Here is a 14817-nt window from a genome sequence, read left to right as displayed (position 1 = left end):
ATGAAAAAATGAAAATGGTTCAAGCTCTGGGGACTAGGAAAATTCCGCCTTTTAGATGTGATGTTTCTTGCGTTGAACTTGGATAATTTGGCTGGTCGATTCCTAAAATTAAAGTCAGAGAGTTCATAAAAAATATTAGGAATCATCATCTGGGGATTGTGTATATACAGGAACTGTCTTCATATTCTGGCAAGTAGATCTTGGGAAGTCTTGGACAATCAGAAACATTGATCATTATTGCTCGTTTGGACTTAGTAGAACTTATCTGACCTCATAGACTGTAAAAATAATGGACATAGCAGCAATGGGAAAGTAAATTCTGGATTCTCACACAAATCAAGAAAACCTAACTTCTAAAAACCTTATTTAACGGTTGCAATGTTCTTTAGTACAATCAAAAGGATTCAAGCTCTAGGGAGTAAGTAAAATTGAGAATTTCTGGCAAAATTTGGCCAGTTGATTCCTTAATAAAAGTCAGAGGAATTATCATATGGGTATCGTGTATATACACATGAAGTGTCTTCATATTCTGGCTAATAGCTGCTGAGATATCTTGGGAAGTCTTGGACGATCAGACACATTGACTCTTTATTGTGGTTTTGGACTCGGTACAACTTCTCTGACTTGTTTTACTCATCAGGTTTTCTTGCCCTGTTCAGATCCTGCCCAGGACACTAGATTACAAACCTGGGCTCCCCAATCCTCATATTTTCTCTCCATGCCCCCCGAGAACACCACCCCCGTCTGTAACTCGGTGTCATAATGACTCTCAGTGAAGTCTTTGAACGGTGGAGGGACAGGCTCCAGTGTCTCTCTGGTGTCTGCCATTGTACGAGACAGACTGGGAGACTTGACAGGCTTGATGATCTTTCTTGCGGTGGCAGAGGAGGAAGATAACTCTTTCTGCAGAGTGGCAATAGCCGAGCCGGCGATGGAAACCTGACCGACCCAAAGAGGATTAACAGGTACACCAGCATGAATAACAAAAAAATTTGGTTTGGTTTAAAAGATTGTATTAAACCACAGCACAGGGAGGGATCTACGGAACGTTAGTTTTATTACAGCTACAACAGGAATTTTAAATAAAACTGGATTAATAAGTGGGTTCTGGATTGTGTTTTATTGATTAAAGGGTGAAGAAAAACAAGGTTAAATAGGGATCATTTGGTTATTTTATAGATATTATTTGATCACTACGGTTCACAACAAGTTTGCATTTCAGGCAAGCAGTAATAACCAAATTATCCTTCGCTAAACCCCTCCCCCAAACAGTGACGGTCCAATCGTAGAGGAGCAACAGGAGTCACAGCAGGTGTGTCAGGGTAACGCTGGGGATCAAGTTGTTGTTGGTTTGTATCAGTTTCTATCTGACCTATCACAAAGTTGCTAAGTTTTCTATTCCAGTCACACACATTGTCGCTTAAAAAGACTTATTGGGACTTTGTCTTATTCACCGTATCCCCCAGAGTTAGATAAATCCATACATACCCTTTTCACTTCCGTTGCGTGTTGTAACTCTGTCTGACACACCCACCGCTAGCCTAGCTTAGCACAAATCCTGGAGGTAACCGGCTCCATCTAGCCTACTGCTCCCAATAAGTGACAAAATAACGCCAACATTTTCTTATTTACATGTTGTGATGAGACACAGCAATCTTCTAATCGTATACATACTGGGAACTATAGTCTCAGAAGGCCAACCACTGCTACTTCTGCTACTTGGGCGGAGTGATTTGCTCGCAGCACCTGAGAAACCCTATGGTTAGGAGCAGAGAGTTTGCCTGGAGTTCGCTAAGAGTTGGAGTAATAATCACTCCGCCCAAGTAGCAGAAGTAGCAGTGCTTCGCCTTCTGAGAATATAGGTCCCAGTTTATATACGGTTAGATGGCTGTGTGTCATTTGACCTTGTTATGTGTACACGCTGTGACTATACAAATCACATGTAAATAGGAACATGTTGGTGTTATTTTGTCACTTATTGGGAGCAGTAGGATAGATGGAGCCGTTTACCTCCAGGATCTGTGCTAAAGCAGGCTAGCGGTGGTGGGTCAGACAGAGTTACAACACACACGGAGATGAGAAGGGTATGTATGGACTTAACTAACTCTGGGGGATACAGTGAATAAGCAAAAGTACCAATAAGTCGGCGTGGTCCTTTAAATATGTATTGCATTAGCAACAGTATCTAAAGGGGGGCAGGTTTAGCAAAGGGTCGATTATAGGTTGGATTATTGAGTTTAGTTTCTATTATTTAAGCATCATGTTTTCTCTTGTGTTTTCTTTCTATGCAGGTTATTTTTTACTGCTTGCCCAATGTTGCGTCTCTTACCTCAGAGCTAGACTCGTGTTTTGGGACAGAAACTTTAGAAACTGTGAAATGTGGAACTGGAGACGGGGCGAGACCAGTGTCCACATGGGAGGAGATTTCTGTCACTCTCTGAATCTGGAGTAACCAACACAGGAGCATTACAAACTCAGAAAGATCTTAAGAGCTGGACAAAAATACTGTTACTACTACCCTGAGTACTGAAAATGATGACATGGTTATCCAGAGATTTGTCCTACTACATTGATAGTTATTATCTTAAAGTGCTGGCCAATAATTTTGCTTATTTTTAAGAAATTTTACTCGAAGCATGTCTGCTTCCGTGAGAGTGACGCAAGAGATTGAGACTGCGAATATGTGATTGAAAAACCAAATAAGGGACTGTTTTCAAATACAAATATAGAGTCTTGAAAACGTTTTAAAAACTAATTTGGTCCTATCTCTGTCAAACTTCTTAACAATGCTGCTTGAGGCTGTAGATATAGTGCAATAGTTTCATGGTGTTTTACTGGGGGGTGATGGAAATACAGTATGTGTTACGTGCAGTATGTTTTTACCACAGGATGTGTGCAATACTTTGTGCAATTTATTTTTGTCACTACTAAAGTTGATGCATGTATTGTCTGTTCATATGCTGTTGTTTTTAGTAACTGTGAAGGCATTTATTGATGCAGCTTTTGAGTCCAAAACAGATTTCCCTAAGGGGACAATAAAGTCTATCCTAAAAGGGGGGTCAACCTATTATTGGGGTCGTCTTATATTTGGGTCAATACGGTAAAATCAAATGAACATTATAAAAACCTGCATACTCTTTTTCAAGAAGGGACAGGTAAAGCAACAATAAATAATTAAATTGATCAGAAAAATCAATAAAAGAACTGCTTGTGATTGTTGTTTTTTGTCATTTTGTTAAGTCCCAAGGTATACGTGAAACCTGAAAATTGTTAGCCAGAGCAGAACAAAAGATTATTATTGAGATAATCTGGTCCAATCTCTTGGTAACGTTGATGAATCTTAGGCCTCGCTAACCTGAGGCAGCGGCAGGGTTGGTTCAGAAGTGAACTCCTGAGCAGTAGTGAGCATTTGACCAGCGGGCGCTCTTGTTGTTGTCCAGCCGGCTTGATACTGTTGACCGGCAGCTGTGGCGGCCGCGGCGGCCTGCTGCCTTAACTCTACAGCCCCAGCCTCTTCTTCAGCTCGACCGTCCTCGACATGCACAGGCTGACGGACACGAGCGAGGTCAACGGCGGCCACCACTGTGGCCACTGCCCCAGCTCTTTTCCCTCCCTCAGCCTGGAGACACAACCAGCAAGCACATTGATCTCAGGACACAACAGAGACAGACAGGTGGACGAGGGGAAATCTGCATATATCCTTATTTCAACAGGTATTGTAAGATGCCCTTACTTAAATCCTCATTAAGACTGTGTTTTTCTGTCGCTGGGGATCAACATGTGGAATTCAATACCTACTAAACTTTAAAATAATCCTGACATGTATAGGTCTATGGTACATACTCCCTATACAAATAAACATAAATAAATAAAATAAATTGATTTTGTCAAAAACTATTTTGATTTAAAGGAGTGCAGTTTGGAACTTAGGCTAACTGTTTCCCCATGAGTGGATGTTGCCAAGACACAACTTAAAGTCATCCACTGGCATTGATTACTAAAATAAGGGAACAGAATAATTTGTGTAATTTAATCTTCTTGGCATGAATTACTAATTTGATTAAACATTTTACCCCTCGACACCTTCCTGCTTCTGTAAAAGACACCAAACCTTATACACAAAATGTCACATATCAACACTTTAGAGAATCCAGTTTACATGTTTGCATGCATAATCATAATTTCCTGATTATTGAAACCTGGATCAGCACTTAATTCTGTTTTTTGGACACTGGCAGAAAGGAAAATTTGATCCACATTTATGATCAATATCCATAATCTGGAGTCCAAAAAACACAAGTTAAGATAATAGACTGCTTGGAAACGTCATGCGCAGGATACTCACATGAACATTAAATCTTATCTGTTTAAGACAACACATGCTTATCTGTTTGACATGCAAGAAGAACAACTCTGAAATCAGCTGAAAGTCCAAAAAGAGTGCTGAAGGTGCAGAAATGTGAGGTGGCAAACCAAACTCAAAAAAGAGGTATGAAAGTGCCCAAAAAATGACGTGTCCACTCGTGACAGATGAAGAGCTACCTGCTCCTCTGGCTGCTGGAAGGCCGGGCGGACATCTTGATTATTCCAGCAACACCGCTCTTTATCGGACAAACCGGGCAAGGCGGTTGAGTCAAGGTGGAGCAGCTCTCCGTTTGAGTCTTTGTGGTTAAAGAGATCTTTACAGATGTATGACGGACTAAAACACGTCTCGTCTGTCGTGTCTTCATTGCTTACGTCATCCGTTGGCGTCTCCACGTGACTTTGAAGAGTGTTTCGGGACTCTTGCTCTTCTTCGAATGAGGTCATCGTGTCTCGACTGTCAAAAGTTTTGCATTTTGTGTCGAAGTAGTCAACGTATGAGTTATGGTCGGATGTAATTTCTTCCTGGCTCATAGTGTCGTCCCATCCCTCGTTGTTCTGAGTAAAACTGGTCTCATCTGGCACTCCAGTAGATTCTGACTGTATTTCAAGAGTTTGAGGCTAATCACCAAATCAAAAGGATTAACGTTGTTGTTGGGAAGTATTTTAGAGACTTGTACAAGTGGAGAAAAAGTGGTTAACTCATATTGAAATGACAGAGATGGAAGACAAAAGACTGGACAGTAGGATCAAAAGAGTCTTCTGAATCTTGAAGGTGAGATTCTCCGTCTTTAACCCAAACTTTGTTAACCCCCCCTTGTTCTTTTTAAATACATCATTTGATAAAAACGTGAAATTCAAGTTGTGCAAATAAAATTTCGGCCAGGAAAAGTATGCAGTGTCCAGCCTGGGCAGACTTAAAGGCCTTTTTTTCACCTTTTGATTTAAATAAATTTAAACAGCTGGGCTGGGACTGGGGTTAAAAATGGTATGTTAATTTGTATATAAAGAATAGTCATGTTTATGACAACTTCAAACTGAATATACAATTATGGAAAACAAAATCTGGGTTGAAAAGCAGAGAAATGGTCCTTAAATCCAGACGACAGTGATGTAAATAAAATGATGGACATTTTTGTGTCTGATCAATAGCAAAGTTACGGTCTTCATCACTTCGTTAGTCACATTTAAAACAGCGAGACGGTAGACGAACAAACAAGAGAGTGATTATGATCAAATTATGAACAAAATAGAAGAAAAAATAAGTCCCATATTTAAGAAAAACAAAGGTTCACACTCAGGAGCAATTTGTTCAACAGAACGGAGGACGGTTTAAAGGAATACTTTTGTATTTTGTTACTTTCCAAAAACAAAACATTCCAAATGTATTTTTTAGAATAAGAGCGGCTACTCCGAAACATCAGTTATACTTGAATAATGTTCCAGGAGTCCTTATGGAAAGTTATATGCATATTTGCGTCTGTATGTCCACAGGTTTAATTAAAGACAAAGTAAGTATGAGTAAATGGAGATTGTCAGTGTTCCAGGAATATTAGAACCATTTTGATGGACATTAATAATGTCAAAGAAATATATTGACAGTGTAAAACTAAAAGATATGAATCAAATATGCTTTTTTATATATGCTTTGGGGAATGTAAAAACCTATGTGTCTAATGTACTGTACATAAGTACTGACCCTTATGGGTATATGTAAGCGTGTATGTATGTATGTATGTATGTATGTATATATGTAGGCGTGTATGTATGTATGTATATATGTATGTATGTATGTCTGTATATAAGTATATGTGTATATATAAATATATATATATATGTGTGTATGTATGTGTATGCAAACACTGTATGTATGCATGTATGTAGAAAATTATCTGAGTAAGTGTATATATTCTTTAGTTTTTTCGATAATTTATTTTATCTTACTTACTCTTAAAAATGTGAGAAGAGAAGGGGGGCCTGATATACACTGAAGCTTCTGACTCTACCCTTTGGTTACAATCAATACAATTCACTCTGAGAAACTGTTGTTTAATACTTTAAATAAGGAAATTACTTTAATAATAATTAAAGAGAGTCATAACTCCATAATTACGGAGCTATGACTCTTACAAAGAGTTAAAAAAAATCTGGTATCTTTGCGTGTATATTATAAAAAATACTCCGTAACTCTAATAATCTGCTGTAAGAAGTAGTTAAAGACGGCACCTAACTGAAAATTTTTAAATATTTTGAGAATGATCTGGTTTTCTTTTGGGTGTATCTTAGAAAAGCTGAAGCTCTGTCAATCCTTCAGGTTTCTCAGATTGTTCCCGGGACTCGGTGACCACCAGGTGGCAGTATATGAACCCCCCGACCCTCGCTCACCTCTTTGACACCAGTGACCTGCTGCTCCCAGCGCTGCTCCTGGCCCAGCTGGGTGACAGAGCTGCTGCTCATACTGGTCATACTGGTCATACTGGTCATACTGGACATACTGGCCATGCTGGCCATGCTGGTGTAGCTGGCCTCGGCCCCAAAGTCTCCCCGCTTCCAGGGTGGCGGGACATCGGTGTCGGACTTCACCGGCCTGATGGGGCAGATTACGAGTCAACAGCCATAAAAAACTACATTTTCTAGACTAGATGTTGTTATGATTGAATATATAGAAAGGAATGGAAGTGGAAAGTTTGGTGTATGTAAGTGCTACAATTCCTTTTCTCTTCAACCGGAACATGAACCCTGGTCTCCTGGGTGAATGTCCTGTGTATGTTTGACCCATCCACCCCCCAAACCTGCCTCCTTATCAGGACGCCAAATTTATTTTTCCTACTATGGCCATGCCAAGACCCGCCTTTCAATAGCAGCTCGATTGGTTGGGGTTAAAGTTAGGATAGCCGATTGGTCAGGAGATAGGACCTGAACAAGTTACCTTGCGTAAGCATGCACACCTGGCCAATAGTTTATTTTGTTTTTCCTTGTTTCACATAACAAATGTTATTACTGTATATATTTTGTTTTAAAACTAACCACGTATGGGTCACCCTTACTCGTATGTCGTACCATATTAGTTTAGTGAAACATATGTATGTTGAGCCTCTGTTATAACATTTATTAATAACTTTTGTTTTTTTCATCCTGTTTTATATAGCAGATGTTAATAGTGTTTATCTTATGTCTTGTTATTGTAATTTATATCTGCCAATTGGGACTACAGATGGAAATTAGCCTTTGGGCTATAATCTGGCACTTTTACGTGTACTGCTGTACATGTTCATTAAATGTGCATTGTCCTTAAATAAAAAAGAAAAAAAGAAAAGAAAGTAGTGACTGAAGGGTGAGTCTTGGCGTGGCCATAGTAGAATTCGTAAATTCGCTACCAGGACATTTGGCGCTCTTATACTTCCTCACCTTACTTCCTGCTTTGCTCCCGTCATAGCTACTACGGCCACTAGAGGGCGTCACCACTATGAACCATAAATATAGGTCAGAATGATGCTTAAACAAACGACTTATCTGGGCGTTTTTCATTGGAGGACAGGCTTCTTTAAACACATATTCGGATTGAATGTTAGGCAAAAAGTGTCTGAACATGGACACAGTTGTCGATGAAGGCTCCACCCACCTGCCGGGTGTGGGCGTGGGTGCCTTCACGTGTCTGACCGGTGACGGCGATTGTTGGCGCCCTCCGGCCACCCTAGCGGCCAGCGATGGCTGCGGGGACTTGGACATGGGTTTGGGAGGAACTCTGGGCGGAGTCTTGTGAGCGAGCTGCTGAGTCATCTCGGCGCCGCCCTCCACCTGCATCTCCATCATGGTGGTGGCCTGGAAACTGGCCTCCATCCTCTGAGGACGAACACAAGGAGAGAGGAGGTCATGAGGCGAGACACAATCAAGATTAAATATCCTAAGTCAGATGTATATGGAATATTTTCGTACCTTTTCCACTCTGGTCTGACGGCTCTGTGAAATCTGAGAAGTAGAAATCACCGTTTTGGTTTTCTTTGCCGGAACGGCTTCTTCACCTGAACACAAACACACGTCAAGTTTCTCTATTCTCTATTTCTCTAACGATAGCATCACACGCTGCACCAATGGTATGAAACCTCCACACTTCTCGTCCTCTAAATGGGCGTGGCCTCGTTTGACAGTGACAAAAACCTTGAAAAAGCAACAAATAAATTAAATTAAGTAGAGATGGCCCGATACCACTTTTTTGATTCCCGATACCGATTCCGATACCTGAACTTGCGTATCGGCCGATACCAAGTACCGATCCGATACCAGAGTGTCATATATTTCATTATGTTTTAACAGCTGTATACTACTATCCATGTATGGATGTGATATGATTTCTATCTTTGTTGTCTGTCTGGCTCAGGTTAAACTCTTTGTGAAACATGAACAAAAACAAACAATGAATGCCCCAGAACTTTCTTTTATTCTCCAGTTTGACAGTCAGTTATAACGGAAAAATAACATAAATAAACTACTTTAATGTAGATTTTCTTCAGGGCTTTATTACGTGGTATCGGATCGGTGCAGAAACTCCAGTACTTCCCGATACCGATACCAGCGTTTTAGGCAGTATCGGAGCCGATACCGATACTGGTATCGGTATCGGAACATCTCTAAAATGAAGTGTATCTAATCTAATCTAAATTTTAAGTCCTCACCTTGAACGAGCAGTTCGCAGGTGGAGGTGGCGCGTCCGCTGCTGTTGCTGGCGGTGACAGAATAATTCCCAGAATCCTCTGGGAAAGCCTCGGCGATCAGCAGGCTGTGCAGCTCTCCGTCCTGCAGGATCCTGAAATCCGCGGAGCTCTGGATCTCGGCTCCCTCTCTGAAGAACTTCACGGTTGGCGCCGGGATGCCCGAGACCCGGACGTCCAGCTTCACCTGGCTGCCCTGGCGCACCGCGGCGCTCTGGAGCCGCTGGGAGAAGCTCGGGGGCGCCGTCTCCGCTGCACGGACACAACATAAGGATATATTCAGGTTCAGTGTCTTTGGGGGAGGGGGTTATGTTGGAAATAATGACAAAAACGTCAGATAAAGTGCCAAAAACGTCTGATAAAACATCAGAAATGCAAAAAAAGTGACAAAAATGTTGAAAAAAATGACAACAACGCAGAAAAAAAAGTGAATTTGAAATTGAATAAAACATAAAAAAATATCAAAGACATTGAAAAACAAAAAATCCAGATGTAAAAAAAAAGCTACAAGGTCTCTCGAGGTGCACGTGAATGCACCGTGGATTAACATGCTTTACATTTGTTTGTTTTCCATTTTGTCCATTTTGTGTGTCTACAACCAACAACAAACGGCCGCGACTAATTAGTATTTTCATAATCGACTAATCTTCTGATTACTTTCACGATGAATTACTTTAAAGGTGCTGTAGGTAGGATTGTGAAGATCCAGGACTTAGCCCAAATTTGAACATCAACAACTTCTCAGTCCCTCCCCCCTTTCTGCTAAAGCCCAAAATGTTCTCCCCCCCACAAGGGAGAATGAATGTGTGTGCATGAGCAGTGACTGACACGCAGTTAGACACGCCATGATCACGTGTTTTTTGTTTTTTTTTGACAAGAAAAGTTGTCTATTTTTTTCCAAAAAGCAGCCGAGAGCATCTTCTGTTGCTATGCCAACAGCTACTGCTACAGTATCCAAGAGTGCTACGTGGAGCAGTGCTAACGTTAGATAAAACAAAACCGGCCAAGTGAGCTAGAGAGCTAACGGAGAGATGGAGCAAACTCAGAGCACCCGCTCATATCGTAGAACTCGCTGTGCTCTGACACAAGCACTAGTCTTTATACCGGCTCCTTCATCACAAGCACTAGTCTTTATACCGGCTCCTTCATCACAAGCACTAGTCTTTATATCGGCTCCTTCATCACAAGCACTAGTCTTTATATCGGCTCCTTCATCACAAGCACTAGTCTTTATACCGGCTCCTTCATCACAAGCACTAGTCTTTATACCGGCTCCTTCATCACAAGCACTAGTCTTTATACCGGCTCCTTCATCACAAGCACTAGTCTTTATAGTCTTCATACCAGCTCCTTCATCACAAGCACTAGTCTTTATACCGGCTCCTTCATCACAAGCACTAGTCTTTATACCTTTATACCGGCTCCTTCATCACAAGCACTAGTCTTTATACCGGCTCCTTCATCACAAGCACTAGTCTTCATACCACTAGTCTCCTTCATCACAAGCACTAGTCTTTATATCGGCTCCTTCATCACAAGCACTAGTCTTTATACCGGCTCCTTCATCACAAGCACTAGTCTTTATATCGGCTCCTTCATCACAAGCACTAGTCTTCATACCGGCTCCTTCATCACAAGCACTAGTCTTTATACCGGCTCCTTCATCACAAGCACTAGTCTTTATACCGGCTCCTTCATCACAAGCACTAGTCTTCATACCAGCTCCTTCATCACAAGCACTAGTCTTTATACCGGCTCCTTCATCACAAGCACTAGTCTTTATATCACAAGCACTAGTCTTCTCCTTCATCACAAGCACTAGTCTTCATACCGGCTCCTTCATCACAAGCACTAGTCTTTATATTGGCTCCTTCATCACAAGCACTAGTCTTCATACCGGCTCCTTCATCACAAGCACTAGTCTTTATACCGGCTCCTTCATCACAAGCACTAGTCTTCATACCGGCTCCTTCATCACAAGCACTAGTCTTTATACCGGCTCCTTCATCACAAGCACTAGTCTTTATACCGGCTCCTTCATCACAAGCACTAGTCTTTATACCGGCTCCTTCATCACAAGCACTAGTCTTTATACCGGCTCCTTCATCACAAGCACTAGTCTTTATACCGGCTCCTTCATCACAAGCACTAGTCTTTATATCGCTCCTTCATCCTTCATCACAATCACACTAGTCTTTATATCGGCTCCTTCATCACAAGCACTAGTCTTTATATCGGCTCCTTCATCACAAGCACTAGTCTTTATACCGCTCCTTCCTTCATCACAAGCACTAGTCTTTATACCGGCTCCTTCATCACAAGCACTAGTCTTCATACCGGCTCCTTCATCACAAGCACTAGTCTTTATATTGGCTCCTTCATCACAAGCACTAGTCTTCATACCGGCTCCTTCATCAGAAGCACTAGTCTTTATACCGGCTCCTTCATCACAAGCACTAGTCTTTATACCGGCTCCTTCATCATAAGCACTAGTCTTTATACCGGCTCCTTCATCACAAGCACTAGTCTTTATATCGGCTCCTTCATCACAAGCACTAGTCTTTATACCGGCTCCTTCATCACAAGCACTAGTCTTTATATCGGCTCCTTCATCACAAGCACTAGTCTTTATACCGGCTCCTTCATCACTTCTTCTTCTTGTGCTACTCTGCTTGTCATTGGTCGGCTGCCTAAAAAGAGCTCGACGTAGGGCGTTTTTCTTAGAAGAACTCTTTTAGACCTTTTTTTAAGGTCTAAAAGATGCTTTGAGCTGCAGAAACAAGATGTTGGCATTTAAAAGGGCTCTACTACCTGTAGTGTAGCTGTGTGTGTAGCTGTGTGTGTAGCTGTGTGTGTGTAGCTGTGTGTGTGTAGCTGTGTGTGTCTGTGTGTGTAGCTGTGTGTGTAGCTGTGTGTGTGTACCTGTGACCAGCAGCTCTGCGGTGCTGGTGGCCTGTAGTGTGTCTGTGTGTGTAGCTGTGTGTGTAGCTGTGTGTGTACCTGTGTGTGTAGCTGTGTGTGTGTACCTGTGACCAGCAGCTCTGCGGTGCTGGTGGCCTGTAGTGTGTCTGTGTGTGTAGCTGTGTGTGTAGCTGTGTGTGTGTACCTGTGTGTGTGTAGCTGTGTGTGTAGCTGTGTGTGTAGCTGTGTGTGTGTACCTGTGACCAGCAGCTCTGCGGTGCTGGTGGCCTGTAGTGTGTAGCTGTGTGTGTGTGTGTGTGTAGCTGTGTGTGTGTACCTGTGACCAGCAGCTCTGCGGTGCTGGTGGCCTGCCCGGCTCCGTTGGTGGCTCTGACGGAGAACCTCCCGCTGTGTGCGGCGGTCACCGCGGGGATCGTCAGAGCAGCGCGGCCGTCGCTGAACGAGATCTGCACGCCGGGCAAGGCGGCGGCAGAAAGAACCTGGCCATCACGGAACCAGCTCACCTCGGGAACTGGAGAACCTGCAGAACCCAGGAGACGGCAACTTTAAGCTCTCACACAATATAGACAGTGTAGCGTCAGCCTTTCAGCATACAGCAATCACATTTCTTCAGAAGATGCAATTTGTACCTGCCAGTGGTCCTGATCTGGAACAGTGGTTGTGTCATTTGTACTTGTCTATGCCTATGTCTTTCTGGTGTTATGTGTATTTGTTGTATTGTTGTGGTGTATCCATTGTTTTTAAGCCATCGACCTGCTAGGGACTGCATATGGAAATTAGCCTGTATGGCTAAATCTGGCACATTTACATGTTGGACCTTGTACTCATGTTGATTAATGTGCGTTGTCCCTTTTAAATAAAGAAATTTCTAGTTCACTTTATTATTCTCAGGATTCAGAGATGAGAGATTGGCTGAAAAGTTGAAAGTTGTTTATAAAAGAAAGATTAAAGTTTTAAAATCACTATCAAAAATGTGAAATCGCATCATTGTCGATTCATTATTCATGTATTTGATACTTGAGACCCTTCCTTACCACTAACTTGAGCGTGTGTGTGTGTGTGTGTGTGTGTGTGTGTGTCCTTATCACTAACTTGAGCGTGTGTGTGTGTGTGTGTGTGTGTGTGTGTGTGTGTCTCCTTACCACTAACTTGAGCGTGTGTGTGTGTGTGTGTCTCCTTACCACTAACTTGAGCGTGTGTGTGTGTGTGTGTGTGTGTGTGCGTGTGTCTCCTTACCACTAACTTGAGCGTGTGTGTGTGTGTGTGTGTGTGTCTGTGTGTGTGTGTGTGTGTGTGTGTGTGTGTGTGTGTGTGTGTGTGTGTGTGTGTCTGTCTGTGTGTGTGTGTGTGTGTGTGTGTGTGTGTCTGTGCACTTGTTTTCATGAAAACTAAGGACATTTTTATGATAACACACCTTCAATATGAGGACACTCGGAAAAATGAGGACATTTTGGAGGTCCTCATTTTTCCGAACTCACTGCAGTGTTCTAGACACTCCAAGAATGCCTCTGAACCAAAAACCTCCCATGTCCTGAAACATCACAATTTTATGACATGAAGTGTGTAAGTGTGTTTATGTTTTTTGCTCATTTGCTGATACGCCAACTAGTGGTCAGATCTGGAACTTTAACACACTTTAAACACACTCATGATGACGCAATCATCGTGTCCTCATATATCTGTATGTTTTCATACACACAAACTTTTTAAGTTAGTTTAGAATTAGCCTTCTGTATTTCACATATTCCATGTTATCAAAGTAAAATAATAACATCACCAATGTACTACTGCTGAGTAAGTATCCTGTTTACTTTGTAGAGAATCAGTTCCTCAATGAATTGCTTAAATTAAGATTAATCAGCTGGATGAGCTAATGTTAGCTATTAAACTAAAATGGCAACGTCATTAATAGGTGGGCCTGGGAATATCTGGACTCTTTTTTTTAAAAGCTTACATAAACACACATGTATTTAAAACATAGAACATAAATATTAATACAAATAAATTTAATTAATTAATATTAAGAACTTCCTTTCAGAAACAGCATCAACATGCCACTGTAAGCATAAAAAACACACCGGTCTTACCGGAGCTGCTACATAAGGTGGAGTCTCTCCTGTTCTTTGAGTTGAAAACCTTGGTTATGTCATCATAATCCGAACAATCAATAAGACATTTTATATCTAATTGGGAGCATAAATGGCCAAATGACAAGCCAAATAACAGCAGTAATTGGCGCTTTCCTCCCGTCGTCCCGGTTGTCGGTTTGGACGCATGTACCAGACCATGAAGTGCAGCCTGCATGCTTACGTTACGTTACGCAGATGTGCCCGCTTTCCCACATTCCCAGAGCCACTGAACGTCTCACCAACGTCTCACGACCGTCTTTCTGCTGCAGACGTCTCCTCAGGGATGGCCTGGTAAGTTATTAATTTTCTTCATTTTCAACCACAGAGACAGTTATTCTCCGAGTATATGTTAAATTGAACCGTTCTTTAACAGATATGTACGCTTTGCATTACACTGTTGTAGCTGCAGTTGCACGTGTTAGCATCGATCGATTAGCTTAGCTAATAAGCTAACGCTAATTACGCATTTGTGAGTGTGTGTGTGTGTGTGTGTGTGTGTGTGTGTGTGTGTGTGTGTGTGTGTGTGTGTGTGTGTGTGTGTGTGTGTGTGTGTGTGTGTGTGTGTGTCTCCTTACCACTAACTTGAGCCTGGAACGTCGCAGCACTACCCTCTAGTGCCACGACGCTCTGCAGCGGCTGCGTGAACGTCGGCGCCTGTGTGGACATGTTGGTCGGCACCCTGCAGAGAGAGAGAC

At 42.1% G+C, this 14817-nt stretch overlaps 2 protein-coding genes across 2 annotated transcripts in view; both read right to left on the bottom strand.

Moving 5' to 3' along the window:
• LOC114563906 (titin-like) overlaps positions 1-14817 on the bottom strand; it is a 288313-nt gene that overhangs the window by 261126 nt on the left and 12370 nt on the right. The window contains 6 exon segments of the mRNA XM_028590893.1: positions 6748-6949; positions 7985-8205; positions 8299-8384; positions 9036-9323; positions 12310-12513; positions 14698-14801. Of these exon segments, the coding sequence (XP_028446694.1) occupies positions 6748-6949; positions 7985-8205; positions 8299-8384; positions 9036-9323; positions 12310-12513; positions 14698-14788 (1092 nt within the window). The 5' untranslated portion in view covers positions 14789-14801.
• Positions 613-2614, bottom strand: LOC114563915 (titin-like). Its single transcript, XM_028590914.1, has 2 exons — positions 2330-2614; positions 613-939 (listed from the first exon to the last, which is right to left on the bottom strand). The coding sequence occupies exons 1-2, from the start codon at positions 2465-2467 to the stop codon at positions 637-639; spliced, it is 441 nt and encodes a 146-aa protein (XP_028446715.1). The 5' UTR covers positions 2468-2614; the 3' UTR covers positions 613-636.

Source organism: Perca flavescens, chromosome 11, assembly GCF_004354835.1.
Source record: "Perca flavescens isolate YP-PL-M2 chromosome 11, PFLA_1.0, whole genome shotgun sequence".
NCBI lineage: Eukaryota > Metazoa > Chordata > Actinopteri > Perciformes > Percidae > Perca > Perca flavescens.
This window is presented reverse-complemented; position numbering and strand designations above follow the sequence as displayed.